General features: G+C 40.0%; 1 protein-coding gene across 5 annotated transcripts in view; it reads right to left on the bottom strand.

Annotated features, from left to right (window-relative positions):
- C13H19orf12 (chromosome 13 C19orf12 homolog) overlaps positions 1 to 18540 on the bottom strand; it is a 52296-nt gene that overhangs the window by 15931 nt on the left and 17825 nt on the right. For 2 of the 5 annotated variants that reach the window (XM_063411137.1, XM_063411136.1), the window contains one exon: positions 14458 to 15405. The exons of the other annotated variants lie outside the window; for them this stretch is intronic. In XM_063411137.1, coding sequence (XP_063267207.1) covers positions 15215 to 15405 — 191 coding nt within the window. In that variant the 3' untranslated portion in view covers positions 14458 to 15214. Of the gene's footprint in view, positions 1 to 14457; positions 15406 to 18540 lie in introns of those variants that run through there. 5 annotated transcript variants of the gene reach the window in all.

The following is an 18540-nucleotide window of genomic DNA, read 5'->3' as shown; positions in this document are numbered from 1 at the left end:
GTCTGAGAACAGTAAGTGTCCAGTTGGGTGTAATTCTGGCCCCAACACACATTACTATGGAGATGTAAGTGCAAAGGAGCTGATTTCAGTCCCATCAGAGCCAAGGGTCCTTCCCTTCCAACCTTTCACCCCTCTCCAGAGCTGCTGAGTGAGAGCCCCAGTTTTCCAAAGGAACACAGAATCATTCTCCCCAGCACTCCTGGGTATGAGTTCTGATAATGTGGCAGGCAGGAGGGGAAGTGCAGCTGGGCAGTAGGCTGAAAGAGGCCAGCTTGTACAGATTACACTACCTGATTCTCTTTTATCATGGTAAGTTGGAGGCAAAAAAGTGAAAAGGTGAATTTGAATCACTCTCTACAATGAGGGACCAGATTTGAAGCTTCCAGAAGTCACTGCAAATACTCAAATAAGTTAAAATGGGATTTTCAGACTTACCTAGTTTAGCAGATTTTAATACTGTCTCCTGGGTCACCCCTCAGTGTCACATGCAAGCACAAAGGTGTCACCCTTTGGGACCACATAGTGCCTATGTGGCTGCAACAGGGTTCTCTGAAGACCTAAGCTAAACAAAGAGTAGGGCAGTGTTTATATTACATTGATATCGTCCTCTAACATGAGCCAGACTTTGGAAACAAAATGAACTGGAAACTCTGCAAACTACAAAGAAACCTTTTGCTGGCTTTCTGCAGCCCTCATTTTGGGAGCCACTGCTTTAAAAATGTCACAAATGACTGTGTCAGGAGTAAAATGATGCAATGCAAAACCAGTAATGGGCATAATCTGTAAGGAACAGCTAATGCTGAATGGCTTTATGGACAACAGGGTGTGTATATACACTCATGAGAGGCAAGTGCCACAGGGGAGAGGGCACTGCCCAGGCAGGTGACTGAATGCCAGAGAGGGAAAGAACTGGGAAACTTTCTCTACAATGAGTTCCAGGAAATTCTTTATTCTTCCCTAAGCAGACAAGCATTAAGTTTTCAGTATGTTGGAAAGACTCACAGCAGGATGTGCCAATTCAATCACTACCACGGAAGAATAAAAGGCCGAGACTTTGCTGCAGTTAGAATAAACAACTGTCCTAAATTTCTGACAGACAGTACCTGTGTCTCTTTGCTAGTACTTGTGATGTGTGTAAAATGTTGTTAGGGTACACATCCACAGCCAGCATCATTACCCTTTTTTTTCAGCCCATGTTCCCATCATGCCTTAGAGATGATGAAAGGAAATACTGAGTCCAAACCTGAGAACAGTCTCACAAAAGCAAGAAATTATGCAACCTACTGAAGAGATTTTCTTCAGAAGGATCACAGGTCTCATGCTTTAGTCATGGCCGTTCCTTTGCCAGCAGGTTCACTGCGAGCTAAGTGATTTCTTTCACGTAAGCTGCTCACGACGACTACAGAAACCTCCAGGATTACAGTGCACAAACAATGGGAGAAAAGCTGCTTCCAATAATACACCCAGACAATGGAGCTGCCATTATGGTGGCAATGCAAAATATAGACAGGGATTTAAATGAAACGGGTGATATCTGTATACTTTGGAGGGCTCACGTGTGCCAAATTTGGCAGCGTGAGTGTTCATATTGCTTGTTGCTCCACCCCTTGAACAATGAGGCTAAACCCCATATGTGCAGGAGTTGGTAGAGCACAAGCAGTTTTCCTAATCACGCTGCATGCCAAAGCAAAAAGACAAAGGAAACTAGTAATGCTTAGACTAGCATTGGGGAAATAATTAAGCATGAATGAAATATTGTATGTGGATTTGAAATGAATGTTCTCAAAAACAATTGTGCTGTTTCAGTTGTGCTGCTTTCCTCCCTAAGTTTCACAAAGTAATTTGCATGTCATTTAAATAAATACCATAAATTATTGCAAACTTTTTGTTTTTATTTACATAAAACAAAATACTAATCTCCATTATTGTTTGGATTACCTGACAGGAATGAAATGCAGAGGTGTGAGAGGAAACCTGTCTCTCCCTGTAAGTATTCCAGAGAACCAGAAAGCAGGACCCCATATTCAGCTTTGCCTGACGTAGACAAGGAATGTTCTGCACATGAAACAGAGGTATGGGATCAGATCTTCCAGCTGAGCCAAGCTGGAGCTCACATTCTTTCACTTTCTTTCAGTGTCACCCACATGTCACCTATTTGATTTCACCTCTGATAAATATTTGCCTTCCTTCTTAATTACACTTCTTTGTCAGATTCCTTCTCAAACCTGTTTTCTCCTCTCACCCCATTGTGGGGTCAACAGCAGCCAATTCAGAACCCTTGACAGTGCGTGTGTTTAGACAAATCAGAAGAAAATAAATGACTGAAGTACACAAATCCAGGAAAAACTGAGTGGACAACAGCCTAAAAAGTTAGGAAGGTGCATACAACTCTGCAAGATCCTATGGAGCCTGATGGCCACTCAAAACTAAATAAAGGTACCACCACCTCAAAGACCAAGTGACCTAACATCCTGCAAAAGGAGGACTTTAATACATAGCATAAATTTTAATGTTCTGGCTATAAGAGCATGGCTATCATTCGTGCTTCTGACCTATGAAGTCTGCCTGCAGGTTTCCTCCACAATGCTTTTATTTATATCTAGTTGCTCTCTCTGTTCTAAATGGGAGCCCAAGAGATATTTCTCACTCTTCTCACATAACATTGGGCTGTTTTTCCCCATGTTGTTAAACATGTCAAACATTATAGATTGCAAGCCAGATGAACTCACTATACAGATGTTCTTTTCACAGAGGACTAGCCTGTAGTCTGTTTCTAAGGCTGTTTTTTGCTTTATAAACCCACTTCTCATCTTGGATACAAAGGCATTTAGGCATTTACTTTCTGGGGCTTTTCGTACTGGAGTCCTAAGCTGTGCTTCACCACAAAGGAAATAAAATTGACTGGGTGTAACTTCATGATTTCCAGATATCACTAGGGTGTGCTGTAGATCATGAAATTTCAGTAAAGCACCCTTAACAGGGAAAAATCTAGCTGCTGTAATAAATATTTTAAATTAATTACAAACACAGAAGCAGCTCTCCACTGACTTGAATTCCTCTTAAAACAACATACACACTCAAGAGAGGTAATGTAACATCTAAACAATTTAAAACATTTTTGTACACAGGCTTGGTCAGCACTCTAGCAGAAAACTAGAGTCAGGCAGATAATCACACACCTAAACTGCACACAGGTAGCTAAAATTTAAACATGCAGTCTGGTGGGAATTGAAAAAATGTGACTGTAAGCAATATCCATAACAAACCAGGTAATAAGCAATAACACTGTTGAAAACTTTTCTGAAAAAAAAAAAAAAAAAAAGAAAGAAAAATAGTCTGTGTAAGCCACCAAAACTCACAAAGGTAGTACAGAGTGAGGGGATGAATTATAGTTTTGAATCAATATTAAAAATGGTGCTGAAATTTCCAGTGAGCATAACAGTAGGACTGAACCAAATTCACCACAGGAGACTGCACCTCTTGGGTGTCAGCTCTGAGTAAAGGAGGAGGCTGCAGCACTGGAAGGAGAGCTTCAGCTCCCAGCTCTGGACTTCCACGCACTGCCAGCTCCTGCAGGAGCTGGGAACCCTCGTTGCAAACTACACCCAGCAGCTGCTCAGCACCTGGGATGAGGCACCTTCCTACTCTTGCACCTCTTACCTTTAGAAAGGAAAGAAACACTGTGGCACCCCATCCTTCAGCACTCACCAGCTCCAAGTGCAGGCACGGAGTGCTGCTGGGACCATGAACCCAGCACAGTGAGGATGCTGAATCAGAAGAGTTTTTAAGCACAGCTAACTTCAAGCATATATATACACCAAAACCCCACAGACTCAAATTTTAAAAGCACCTATTGAAACATGAACAAAAGTTTAACTGGTTTGCTGAGACCCCTAGCTGTCAAGATATCTCCAGAATGCCACAGTCAGTGGTAACAGCAAACAGAATTATTAAGTGATGCTTTCAAGCTCCATGAACTGAGTTTGGTAGTCATGGTAGTCACCATATATTAATTAAATAACAAATGGTATTACTATTTGTAGCATCTAGGAAACCCCAATCAGGGCTCTATTGTGTGACAGACTGTACAAGCACAGAAAAATAAGATGGCTTTCATAGTGAGTACATCACAAGCCCCACTACCATAATTAACATTGATTAGCATCGATGCAAACAGCATGGGAAGACAAAGATTGAGCCAGTTTGGAAGCTGAGGTACTCTCTCACCCTTTAAGGTGGCTCCTTTGGTTCCCAGCTGCAGAACAGAGGGGAGGCTGTTTCAGTGGGGAAGGCTGCAGGCCCCAGCACTCCCAGGAACACATTCTAGGACATGGGATTCAAAAAGGCATCTTTGTCACTTACTAATCCACTTTCTATCACAGGCAAAACCACATGGCAGCACCACCATTAATTCTGATTAAAAAGGGCTGTTGGCAACATCTGATCTACTCCCTGTACTAGAAGAGACCCCAAAAAGCCAAATTCACTTAAAATGAAATCTCAAAAGAGTGACCTCAGTGGACGTGGGATGTGTAGCTGCATGTACTATACTTCCTGCAAAAAACAGCCTTTGCTAGATCTGTAACTATCACATGCATCTCCTCATCCCAGGTCAGTGGCATTTTCCCAGACTTGCTTTGGATACTAATGCAGTTTTGCTTTTTTAACTGCAGGAAGGAGAGTTGACAGTTCTGTACTGCCAGCAAAAAATGGATAGTGTGAAATCATAGGGTTGAATATGTTGATTGTGTTAATGAAATTATCTTGACTAACCAAACCCAAAACATTTCTATGAACTCTCCTCTCCCCCAAAATGTTTCTACACTTCTTTTACTGCATAACCTAACAAAATCCAGACACCTGGAATTTTACTCCTACATTCAGCACCATGGAAAGTATATCCGCAGAAAAAATATTCACACTAGAAATTTTGTTCAGTTCCCCATGCCATAACCTAACCAGCAGTCTGCTGTCTCTTCAGACTTACTGCTTGTTTCAAGAATTCTCATATACATTAAACTGAACATGTATGTAAATATTTGCAAGACTAAACTGTAGCCACAATTTCAAATGCAATCAGGATATGTTGTGCTCAACTGTAGTTAAGGTCCAGTGTTTTGCTATTTTTTGCTGTTCTGGTGAAGTTTCTTAATTTGTTTTTCTTCTAAGCTACTTCCTACAATTTCACTCACAGGGAAATGAAACATAATTCTATAAAGCCTAAAAATAAACTCAGATCTGCTAAAAAATTCATCATTTCACTCCCAGGCTTCCACCAGCTGGGCTTGTCTGCTTTAGGTTTGCCACCCCTGAGAGCTACAAGCATGACTTACAAAGATGAGCAAGTTTACATGAGAATGATGAAAAGATCCATTTTTTTTTAATTTTTGCTTTGCCAAAATACCATCCAGGGCATTTATTACTTGAAGACATTTATTTTTGGCAATTTCTCACTCCCTTTTAATACAGCACTTAGGTTATTTGCAAATTTGGAGAGGTAATACCCAATCCATATTCTGCTTTATGTGAACTACTTTCAGCCTTGCTCATTACATTCGTTAAACTATTTAATTCTCAAGGATCTACTAGAGATACAGTGAAGACCCCCTCAACACCAGTTAAGAATAAACCTGTAATGAGAATAAATTACACACGCATATCAATTGCTTGAAGTCCTGTAAGGAGTAAGACCTTTCTACATAAACATCTGCTGTGAAATTAAATCTGATACTTTAATAAAAGCCCTCCCCACCCAAACCAAACAATGGATGTGTAACAGTTACTGCACCAGTTAAAAGAATAAACCTTTTAAATAAATAAATTTGCGCTTCACCAATTTATGTCACTGTGGTACTTAAGGCAAAACCTTTTAAAGGAATAGATTTACTGTGCACACAGATCTCCACTGGGTATGTGTAATTATGCAAAGGAAAGGCATTACTTTTAAAGTGGATGAATGGCTGATACTTTTTGATTTACTGCTAGAAACAGAAAAATGGTAATGGCATGAAATAAGCATTTGCAAAACCGTTTTGGCAGACGGAAAATGTTTGATTTACCTAGGGCATCTATCAGGTTCTATATTTTAGATCAAAGTAGATAAATGGAAAGGCAAATGGATATCTGGAAAAAAAATCTACTGCTTTTCTGTCAACCCTGCAAGTAAGTTAAATGTTTGAATGAGGAAAAAGCCCAAGGCTCTTTGGATGGAAGGAAATCATGATTCATCACTGCTCTAGCAACTACAGCTTTCTGTATTTACCTGAAAAGGTGACATGGAAGTCATTGTCACTTTCTCATTCTAGGCTTGAACCTGAGAGGTGATTTTAAATGCAGCTGGCAGAACTCAGCATTTCCCCCTGACACCTGAAGCAGACAGTGCATACCCTGGGTCATATTTTCATCTCAACTCCACATTGTTCACTCTCCTTTCTGGTTTGAATTCCCATTGGTGAAGAAATTACATTCTAGTTAGACACACAGATGCAAAATCAAAAGCCACTGCCTTCTCAGATCCTTCTGAAATCTGTGCCATAGGAAAGCACCCTGAAGGCAGGGTAAGGCTGACTACACAATTACCTGTAACAAGTCAGGAGGCTGAAGAACCTGAAAAAATCACGTTATTCCTACGGCAGAATTGTTCCTAGAGGTTCCCAGTAAAAAGCATGATTTCTGGTTGTAACACCATCCTGTTCTGAACTCCTCCTGCACTGAAATGCATCCCCAGGAGCCGTGTGGTAGAAGCAGTGTCCAACCCTCAAAGCACCACCAGCCCAGGGGTACATGTGCTGCACACATGCTCTGAACAGGCAGAGTTAATCCAAAATGTTTGGGTCACATCCAATTTGTTGTGCTTGTGGAAATCCACAGGAGGGCACACGGACCCCCAGGCACAGCAGATGCAGTGGGAGTGTGCACACCATGTGCAGGGGCACTTCCAGGCAGTGTCAGGTTTGCTCTACAGGCACGGTAGGATTTGCTTGTGTGCCGAGGAAAGGCTGGGATTACTCGACATCTGGAAATCCTGACAAACACATAATCCTTGCACATAACCTCTTGACAAAACATCTGGTGTGGGAAGGACACGTCTGGAGAAATTCAGCATGAGTCCCTCTGCCTGCTCAGTCAGGAAATGATGGAGTGGGGTATGGCCTCTCCAGTGCTCTCCACAGCATTATGAACATGAGCAGCAAATCCATCAGCTACTCCTGCATGCATTTATTCTGTGAAAGGGCTGACCAGCTCTTGAAAGGCCAAAGAACAATCAAAACTCTTATCTTTTGCCTAGACAGGTAAAAAGGCAGCAGGGCTTATAGTTACACAGGGAGGTGGTTGCTCCCTAGGATGCAAAATAAACAGATATGTGGTCCTGCTGACTTACATGGCCTGTATTTTTAACTCAGTAGCTCACCCTTGACCACTGAAATACTGGAACAGGTTACCTAGAGAGGTTGTGGGAACACCATCCTTGCATTCAAAACCTGACAAGATGCTGAGTAACCTGTTCTCACTGGCTGTGCACTGAGCTGGTGGGTCAGAATGCTCCTTCCCATGTCCACTGCTCTGTAATTCTGAGGTGAAGAACTCTCCAGTTTTGTTGATGCACTTCCCTTCTAAAAAGCAGCTGATTGATCCTACCTCTGCCTTAAGCCATGGTTATTACTGTGGACAGAGTTCAAAGATGCTGTGTTTGTGGAGCAGGCCAAATCCTCTGCAGTGATCACAAAAAATGACCAAAAAAAATGAAGTTTCACCAACAGGAGACCAAGATGCTGGCCCTCTACTTCAATCTAATACCTGTGACTGCTAAACAGCCTGTATACAAAGGGTTTTACATGCACAGCTCCACAGATGAGCAGAAAGCCAGCACATCTTCTCACCAGGCTCAGCAAGCAGCACCCAGACCTTTTGCGCCTAAATGTCCTTCAATCTCCCCTCCTCTCCCCAAGCTTATCTTTATTGATATATCTCTGAATTAACAATCCCCTTCTACAGACTTTCACATACATAAACTCCTAAAATCAAGACTCATGACTCTAAAGCCACCAAAGGCAGGATGCTTGTACACCTATAAGTCAATGTACCTCTGCAAGCTGAAGATTTGTGCACATCCAGGGCTAGCTGGAAATCTTACACTTTGTCTGCAGAAAAAGCTTCCACGCAAGGAATAAGTGTTAAAATACTGAGCCAGAAGTAAGGCCAGACCATATTTTCCCTCCTGTAATAAATCAGCGTTATATGTATATATTAAATCCAATCCCTCGATGTGTCCAGTTTCAGTAATAAAAACTTAGTGAGCAGGGCAAAAGTTATTGGGTAGAGATCAATATTCCTGCTTGTTGTCCTTGATTGGCAATAATGTGATGCTTTCTCCTTGACTGTAAGAGGTGCTTTTGTGATTTGGGAGCATAAAGAAATTCTGTACTTGACAGATTTATACAGTAGGAATACGCTAATGTCCTTTGACCCGCTTAAGAATAAATATGACCTACCAAATTGTCATTTTTATGGGTATTTACAACTGAGGCACTTTGTAAACCTTACAACTAATATTTCCCAAAGGAAATCTGTGCTCTCGAATCTTGATAAATTATGGAAAAATACAAGCCACTACCAGCCCCACAAATTTTCTCTTCTCTTTCTCCTATATTTGGTTACATAGGAATTGTCAAAGCAGACTGGACCACTAACCTTTTTCACCAGGTTTGCTGCTGCAGCCATGGCTAGTGATTCAGAGGAATCCTATAGAATTTTTTGCTATTTGATAAAGGTAGTGCAAAAAAAAATTCATAAAACTTGAAGGTTTTCAGTGCATGACTGAAATATTAGTTACAGAATTCTCAAAAAACTCTCAAATTACTGTTAGAAGAATATTACAAACTATAATTTCCACAGCTCAAATGCCACCAGCTGCATTTGCTCTCATAAATGCTACAGCTGATAAACAAATAACACAAGGAGTAGAATAAACCAGCCCAATTCACCCAGATGCCAGTGCTCACAGCCTTGTGGGTGTAGTGCAGATATTCCTTCAATTTAATAATTGTTGCTAACCAACATGCCTAGTTCCTTAACTCTGCAGGCCAGGTGACCAGAAGCCTTCCCATAATTGCTGTATCTGTTTCACTTCACCTCACCTCCCCACCCAACTTGCCACACAAGTTTTTTCCACATTTATACTGTCCCTGCCCTCAGGTTTCAGAAAAGACAAACTAATTTCCCACAGAGATGGGAAATAGTGAGCTGAGGACCTCTGCCCTTCAGAGTCCTCCTCTGAAGAGGAAGATGACAGCACATGACTTAAGGAAAGAGAAGGTTTTGACACAAAACAGATTATTAATAGTGTCATCTATACCAGAGTTATGAAAGCTATTTCCTTTTGTCCTAATTTGGCACCTGAAAATTGGCAAAGATCCAGCACTGCTCAGGACAAGATCTAAGACAAGAGACTTACAAAAGCTTCTTGTTTCACCTCTTGGTTACATCCCTGCACAACAGTACAGCAGCTCTCAAAGACTTGCAACACACCAGATTTTGAGTAAAGCATCATGACGTGGCACTCCGCTCTACTTTTACTCCATTTCTAAGGGCAGCTGCTTTTCTGTTTTTCTTTGCGCATCTGTGGACAACAAAATCTTTTCTCTCTCACAAGAATGTCTTCATTAAGTCAGTTTGTGCCTTCAGCTTATTCTTGTGCATACTATCATCTGTGTATATGCACAAGAAAGGCTTGAGAAGCAGACTGAAAAAACAGGAAGCTGGAATAAACAATGAGGCAGGAACTGCAGGAAACTTAAGCATCTTTTTTTGCCCTTATTGTGCTGCCTTCCTTTTCATCTCTATTAATCGCTCAATTTGGGATTCCTCCTCCATTTGTCAGAAACACGATTCCAGTGTTCCCTGTTTTGTGACCTCTTTCTGAAGCAATATGACACAGCACATCTAACACAGTGACCAGGCACAAAGGCAAACAATTCTGAATTCAACTACTATCCTGAACACTTGGTTTCATATCACATTTGCCAAATTTAGAGGTATAATTTTTTCTACACTTCACTTATATTTTTACACCTGATGCTGTTCAATGAGTAATAAAAATGTCCTAAATACCCTCCAATTCAGCAGCTCCTACTCCCTACACTGAATATTTCCTCTCCCTTTGCACAGGTGGTAGGACAGAGGGAGAAATTGCATTTTAACATACAAAACATCCAGTAATCCATGCACCAAACAGCATCTCTGTCCCATTCATGAACATCCCTCATTCATTCATCACTCAATTTTAAAGGAATGACAGCCTTAAAAAAAAGAAATTATGAAACACTGACATTTGCTGGCTGAAATTTACTTCATGAAACAATGAAAATTTGAGTGACAGGAAAGAGAGGAGTTAAACATAGATAGAGAGTAGTAGTTTCAGCCCAAATCAGCAAAATCCCTTTTTAGCACCTTGAAAAATACCTATTTAAGATGATCAAATTTTTTAATCAAGATAATTACCCTCACACATCTTTTCCTATCCTTAAGTGTTTAACAAGAAACATCTTAGGCTCCCCTTAGCTCTACTGCTTCTAAAGCTTCTAACTATAAGCAAAGAAACATTATGTTGTGAATTGCAACCCCTTTACCTCATATGAAAGGCTTTCCTGCTTGCATTGCAGAAAGACTTCTTTCTACCTTTAATTATCAGTGATTTAAAGATTAGGGTGAAAAAGCATCTACTTATCTCAAAATTTCACTACAGACCACCTGTCCTTTCAGTTTGGCTGCACCAGGGGAGTTTAGATTGGATATTAGAAAAAACATCTTCACTGCAGGAGGTGGTCAGTTCTACTACACACCATAGCATTTCAGCCCATAAAAACAGTATCTCAGCCCAGTTCTCCACCCTTTCTGAAAAAGATCCTTTAGGTCACAGAGATAAGCACTGTAATCACACAAGAAAAAAGCCACAGTCAGTTCTATTCCTAAATTCAACTTCCTCAGCACACCAAACACTGCCTGGATGTCAGGGCAAAATAAGTGAAGGTTTAATTTAAGTCGTAAAAACCTTCAAAGTTGTTTTTTTTTTTTCTTTTTGAAGATACATGCTTCTAAATGTGCTCTTGAACCAAAGGGCTGTGAATTCCGAGCCTGGATTTCTCTAAAGGCAGCACTTCCCATATTGCCATAATTACCTTGCAAATCCAGCTTTCACTTAGGAAAAAAATGTCTCCCTAAGCACAAATACAGCAAAGACAATCTTGGAAAAACAACCTAGGTGCAAATTCACAGAGTCTTAAGTGAAGAGGCTGCAAACAACCTGAAAGTAGAGCAAACACCCCCCCTCACTAGTCCCAGGAGAGACATGCAATGTAGCAACTTGTTGAGGACTTCAAGATTCTGCTAAAGCCAAATATTTTGGTTTCATTTGCCCTTCCTGCTCTGCCAGGACCTGTCTGTGAGTTCTCACATTCCTCAGTCTCCCCCTAGTGAGGAGTGTGCTGGGATAGGTGTGGGAAACAAGAACTGGACTCCAACTTGTGATCAGGGAGTCTGTGGAGTCAAAAAATGGATGAAAGAACAGCCCAGCAGCTACTAAAATGACACTTAACAAAATCTTCTAAGTTTATATATTTTCAGCACCAAAATAGAAAGAAAGATGGGTTTTTATTTAAGTCAACCTAAAAATACTTCTTTTATGGATGGAATGAGCATTTATGAAGATTGATACATTGATTTAGACCACGATTATTAGCATTAAGTTTTATTTATCTATGATTTCACCAAAGAGACTCCATTTCACTATGTATCTTTCCTGGTCTAAAGGTGATACTGAATCTTGATATAAAATAATTTTCCTACACAAATGGATACTTACATTCTCTGCTGGTTCACAGGTTAACAGCAGGACCCACCTGTGAAGTTTACGTGGGCAATTACTATTATATTTTCACAACCTATTGTTATTTTTCTTTCTGCTCAGCACAGAACAGACACAAGTAAGAGCTGTAACTATGCAAGAGCAAAACCTGAGAGAAAGAAGAGATCCAACAAGAAATGGAGGCCACTATCTGACATTTTAAAAGGGCAAATCGAAAGCAATCAACACCCAACAAAACGCTCAGTGTAAGATGAGGTGATAGCTTAGGGTATACTTAGGGTGGTGTAATGAGGCTAACAAGTGCTGTGTGTTTTAATGTAAATTAACACAAGATAATCTCTTCACATATTTAAGTGATGCACTTCAAGTTAATTAATACATATTTAATAGAAGTCTTCTTGAACAGCTGTTATTTACTTCTGGAGTTTCTACACATTAGCACTGGCTGCTTTGTTCTGCTCTGAAGTTGTTCATGCTCCAAAGTACTTTTAACTTGGGCTGTATAAAAATTGAACAGTCTTCCCAAAAGAGTCAGCCTTTCTGATAACTTAATATCGTCACGTTAAATATTCAAACACTTGCTGAACAAAAGGTCAAATTCTACTTACAGCATCTGGGTGAAACAGGCAAGCAGATGCTTAATGCTGCTAGACAAATACTTTTGGCACAAAGAATGATACAGAGCTGGTGATCAGTCACATTTTCAGGCTTGAAAATCAGCTTTCCTTTACTTTTCTTGCCTAAATTCTGCACTTACCTTTCATATGTAACAATACAGACCCAAATTCTGACCTGTTCCTTCCACAAGTGCTGGTGCTCCTTACACAGTGCTGTGCTACATGAAATCCTGGCAGTGAAAGTGTTGTCTGCAGAACTCACTGCATTATTATGAGTATTACACTCAGGCTTGTTTTAAACAACTACTGTGAATAACACAACTTGCATACAGCACTGAGGAAGTTCTCACTTACCCCCTCCTTTTATTCAGATGAAAACCCACGTGAGTTTCAGGCACTTCTGAGATTTTAAGATATGAGTAAGTAGAAACCAATTCAAGAAACACATTGGCAAACACAAAATTCTCATACTCACAGTGGTGAATGTGACTGAATGTGACAGTTTCTTTGAAAACATCACCAGTGAACAATCCTTATCAGTGTATCTGTTGTAGTTTTCAGCTGACTAAAGACTTTTACTCTTGTGGCACTAGAGCACCAGTGTTCACTGCTTGCACATCAGCCTTTCAAGCTCACAGGTTTACTGAAAATAACTTCCAAAGCTGGTAACAATTGTATTAGTGCATACCTGTTGGGACAACCTTCACTAAATCTTCTGTGCAATGCTGTATGGAAACATACATAAACCAGTCCTAAATGCACAAAGATCAAACGTGTACTGATTTAAGCAGACTGATATTACTGGTATCTAAGTGATTGTACCTTTATTTTAATATAATATGGTGTTTTTCACAATACAGATGACATAAAATAACATTCATTACTCAGGCTACGGATTTTAATACTAAACCAGATCATTGCTTAACCTGGCAAAGATGCTGTGGCAGTGTGGAACACAAATTCAAAAAGCACCTTCACAATCCTTAAATAATTCTGCACTGCCCCTGCAAACAGCCTGGAGTGAGAGCTGCAGATGCAAGGACTGAGGAGGATACCTCAATTCCCCCCTCCCCACCCTGAGTGTGGCTGGTACAAGCTGAGTTAGGTTCCAGCTCGAATCATTCTCCTGATTCCTAAGGCCACAGGGGGCTGCTGCTGGCACAGGGTGGGGTTGGGACACCACAGTCAGTTCTGAGGGAAGCACCACCACACACAGATTTAAAGTAAATCTGTGTAAATGTGAACTTCGACAAAGCAGTGCCAGCCACCACAACCAGGCACCTGCATGGATTTCTGTGCATTGAAGCTGTGTCAGTGCATTTAGGAGAAAAAGGGACAAAAGCCATAGTTGTCACAGGGCCTAAAAAACCTCTTTTCCAACACACCAAGGAGATTTCATTGCTTTTGATGGGAGTCAAAAGAAAAAAGACACCTGAGAAGACAATCTCACACTGTGATATTCTGGAATCACAATTATGTTAACAAAACGAAGTATCTTAAAAATCTTTTTTTCTTTGGAAGGAGGATGTACCTTGCTCAGAGAGGCATGGGTGCTCTGCCAGCTGCCACAAACCCCACGTTAGTATACTTGCTTTGCTATCCACAATTTAAATTTCATTGGCATCAGCAGAAGCCTCATGCGTACATGTCAAGAAAAAAGAGATCCTAGAGGACAAACTGAGCTCCCAGTGCCAAGGAATGAAAACATACGCCCACATTTTGTGCAGCCACAACATAATAAGTATTCCTTGGGTTCTTTTAAGATTCTTTAGAGCTAAAAGATCAAATTCGAGGGGAATTTCTTACAACATACACAGTGAGACTGTAATATTTTTCCTCTACATTTTACATGAAAAATAAAAATCTCTCTTTACCTGTGCCTTTGGTAAAAAGGTTTCTATTGTAATTATATCTTGTATTCCAAGAAAGTTTTTTACATCGCTATTACTAGTCTAGAGAGGTACAAAGCTGCAGGTGCTTGCTGAAAAATAATAAACCTTTATTAAAATTTCCACTTTTTGCAAAAGCATTTTGACTACATTCCAGATCTACTTAAAATGTAATTAAATATTTACATTTATTCTCTAATAAGTATTGTAAGTAAATCAATACCCCAATTATCCTAAATTTTTGTGTGGTATTACAAAAAGGTAGCAATTGTATAAATGCACAATTCTAATGAAAAAATAATGATCTTGAACTTTAAAAGAGCCCTTCATTTGGAGAGATGAAAGTGCTGTACATTCATTCATTCATTATGTCTTATGGCCCCTGTGTGATATAGGTGCTATTATCATCATTTTACAGATGGGGAAACTGAAAGGCTAATTAACTTGTCCAATTTACAACACTTTTAGCTGTAAATTTAGGGCATCTTATTGTACTTAAAGGCAAAACAGAACTCGGCTCACCTGTGAAGAACATTTTCTAAAAATTCTTGAACTCCATAAGCCTTTAACTTACAGAAGAGAATATTTCACACAAGATTTCAGAGTTGGCTTTGCATTGATGCTCTGAGCACCACAGAAATGTGCTGCCTAGAAGCAAACATCAGAGCAGCAGGTTACTGTGAAATATGTCACCAAGCTTCCCAGCTGGTTACAGAGATGATTTTTATTGCATTTTTATTTGGTGTTATTTGTTGTTTGGCCACGCATTTGTGCTTGAATTCCCTAGGACGTTCCACACTGCGTTTCTACAAACACACACAAACAAACAGTGTTTGCTGACAAACTCATTCCCTCAGTTTACTTATGTGTTCCATGAATTTCTTGACTCGGTCAGGATCAACAGCATTAGCCCAATATCCTTCTTTCTTGAAATATGAACCAATTATTAGAGCATCTGCATCCAAGTAATTCCTCACATTCTCCAGAGTCACTCCAGACCCAACTAGCACAGGAATCTTCACAGCATTCTTAACCTCTGAAGAGAACAAAACCAAAATCAGGGTTAATTTTTGTCTTTGAAACTCGCTCCATAAAGACTCTAATTTACCTCATTTTTCAATAGAAAAATAAAGTTATGGAGAAATTTGTGATTGTGGTATTTATTACTTCTACTGCAGAATGAAACAGGTTCTCTAGAAAAAAACATCTTCAGCTCCAAATAGAAAAAAAAAATTTTGTTTTTTACATTCTGTTGTCTGGAATGCTTCCTATATTTGTTTGTATGAAAGAGAGCAGGGATCATCCAGGCACCATTGACAGCTCAGCTCGTTTTTCCAGAAAGCAAAAGCCAGAAAAGAGAAGTGGTCTTTTATCAGTATGAGGAATGACAATGGAATAAAAAGGCCTCTTATTTTTCCTATATACAGTGTTACTTAATCATCTGACCTTTTACCTGCTTTCAAGAGGAGAAACACAAAAACAAGGCTCAAAACGCAGTACTAGCTTCTATAGGAGGAAAAAAAAAGCCCAGTTCAAGAGTTACTTAAGCATCCTTCTCATCATTTTATGTCAAACTGACCATCCAAAGAGTGACTCATAGGACTGGATGATTCATCCCTCAGAGGAATGTTGTGAGCCATTATTTCTGACCTTTAAAAACATATAAATTGGCTTAATTAGTGATAAGCTGATGGTAAGAGAGTTATAGCTGGAGGTAACTGGGGAAAGCACACATGCAACAAATAAAAGTCTGCCTCAAAACACTGTTTAAATGAAGTTTCATCAGAAGCCTAACTTATTAATTATGCTTCAGGGAAGACTAATTATTTATCACCTTCTATTTCACTGAAGAAAGGGGATAAATTAAAATGCTCTTGAATCTCTTTTTAGGTCACAGGCTCTACCATTTTTCCATCTAGGAACAATAACTCCTTTAAAAGATTTTAACACAAAAATAAAACCATTCAACAAAGCCCTTCCTGAAAATGTAAAACAAATCAGATGGATCATGCATATATGATTAAAACTTTAGTTATTTCTATGCATATTTGATATTCTTAGTCATTCTGCTTACAGCAACAAAATAATTAATTTCTAGTTATTTGAAGCATTATTACTGATACCTACTCAAAAAAACCCTAGAATTTCATTTATATAATATCTATATGCTATTAGGAATATCCTATCTGCTTTACATCAATACCAGTGCATGATTAAGGTGCATCTGACCACAGATTTGTGACAGTAGTTGACTGAATCCCCAGAGGAACCAGGCTCCAAGTCAATATTTGTTCTTACAAGTGCGTAAAGCACATTAGCAGGGAGTTGTTTCATAATTATTTCACATCAGCAGGAAAAAATGAAGAGCCAAATAATTAAACAGAGCATGTTCATATGGGTCTGAGACAACAGCTCAGCCCTGCTGGGCAAAGGGAAAACCCAGTGAAACCTGAGACTGATCTGGAACTGCAGAACAACCCAAAGCCTTCCAAAGCGGGCAGGCACCAAGGGCTGCTGCGATCTGCGCGTGACACACGGGGCGCACACATCTCCTGGGCTGGAGCTTTATTCAGAGTGACAGTGTGAGGAATGGCAAAGGCAGTGCTCAGTGTGCAGTCAGATGTGTTACCTCATTAAGTATGCTACAGATGCTACTTTTAAGTCCTTTCCAAGCACATCAGGGCCTAAAGTTGATTAGTAGAAGGTGATTTGTCTATTGGCTGTGCTAATGCAAATTCTAACCTGTAAAAGAAAATAAAGCAACAGCAGTGAGATGTGCTTTTGTGTGGCAATGTTCAGTCACTGTCAAAGAATCTCTAAACACAAAGCTCTGCTTCCAGTTTCTCCGTTTTCCTGGCATTCTTTTTCTGACTTTTTTTTTTTTTTTGACACAGTGAGAAAAAGGAGACAATTTTGTGATGTTACAGTAACAAGACACGGAAGTTTACCCAGATTTCTCTGTTTCAGTGGACCATAACTAGAGGGCACTGTGCTCTTTCTTGTGGCAGCACAGCTGCACACAGGTCTTTAATAAAACCCAATGAAATCGTGCTTGGTTGCAAAGCACAATGAAAGCATTTGAACTATGGTATGCACAAGTTTCATGAAATAAAGGCCAAGTGCGCCTAGCTTGAAAACAATGGCGAAGAGTGGTGTAAAAATAAGCACCACTCTGCCAATAACTTGCTCCACTACTCTTCTTTAACAGCTTTCTCATTGCAGTGATCACTGTACCGTACACAACATTATGTTTATGGTAATGCTCCACTCTTAACACATTTTAGGTTTTTAATTCAAAGGACTTTTTCTCTGTCATTAAATTTAGGGCTTCAACAGGCGATGTGAGTGATCAGTACTTTTTCTGTCCCTGAGGGTATCACACGGGCAGCAGCCTCTATTTTGGCCATCAAAAGATGAGAGGGTGAGTCAGTCTTGAGGCCCTTTTATGAACAGTAATTAAGGAGGTGACAGCCACAGCCAGCTGTTGGATTTCACTATGTACCTGTTTTCCACAGGTTACTCAGCTGAGACACTTTGTTTTGTTCAAAGACATAACTGAGCAGTCATTATGCAAAGCTTTGGTCACTCAAAATACAAACTGAATGCAAAGCAGGTATTTCAGCAGCTATAGCCAAAGAAAAAACCTGATGGGTTCACATATCCAACCAAAGAACATTCCACAAGGCAGCAAACTGCAACTTCTGTAACCTCTTAGATGAAAAGATGGTTTATCAATGAACTGCAATTCAAAATGCTCAGTTATAATTCTTGCTCCCTAACAACATGAATCCTGATTTTTCAGACTTTGTACTGCATCGACCTCTGGTGCCCTGGAGTGCCCAGGCAGCCCTGGAGCAGAGCCTGCCAGCCCAGAGGAGGCAGCGACACAAACTGCAAACAAAACCTGACTGAACACAGATCTCTGCCTTGACAGGGAAACACTTCCCACAGCCCATCACAAATCAATCAATTCTACACAAAGACACAATGGCAAAACCACTTCTGTATTACTGCACAACAAAGCTGAGAAAGAGACATGACAAAAATCTCATCTGTCTCTCAGCTTTGCTTTCAAGCGCTGCTTTGCAGCGTGATGAAAGGTGCCCAATCGTATCACCGAAATACAGCACTGCCAGGGCTGCATAAACTCCTGAAATGCAAAATCACACTC

The sequence above is a fragment of the Prinia subflava genome, chromosome 13, assembly GCF_021018805.1.
Source record: "Prinia subflava isolate CZ2003 ecotype Zambia chromosome 13, Cam_Psub_1.2, whole genome shotgun sequence".
Taxonomy (NCBI): domain Eukaryota; kingdom Metazoa; phylum Chordata; class Aves; order Passeriformes; family Cisticolidae; genus Prinia; species Prinia subflava.
The sequence above is the reverse complement of the archived record's forward strand: the minus strand, read 5'-3'. Positions and strand labels throughout refer to the sequence as shown.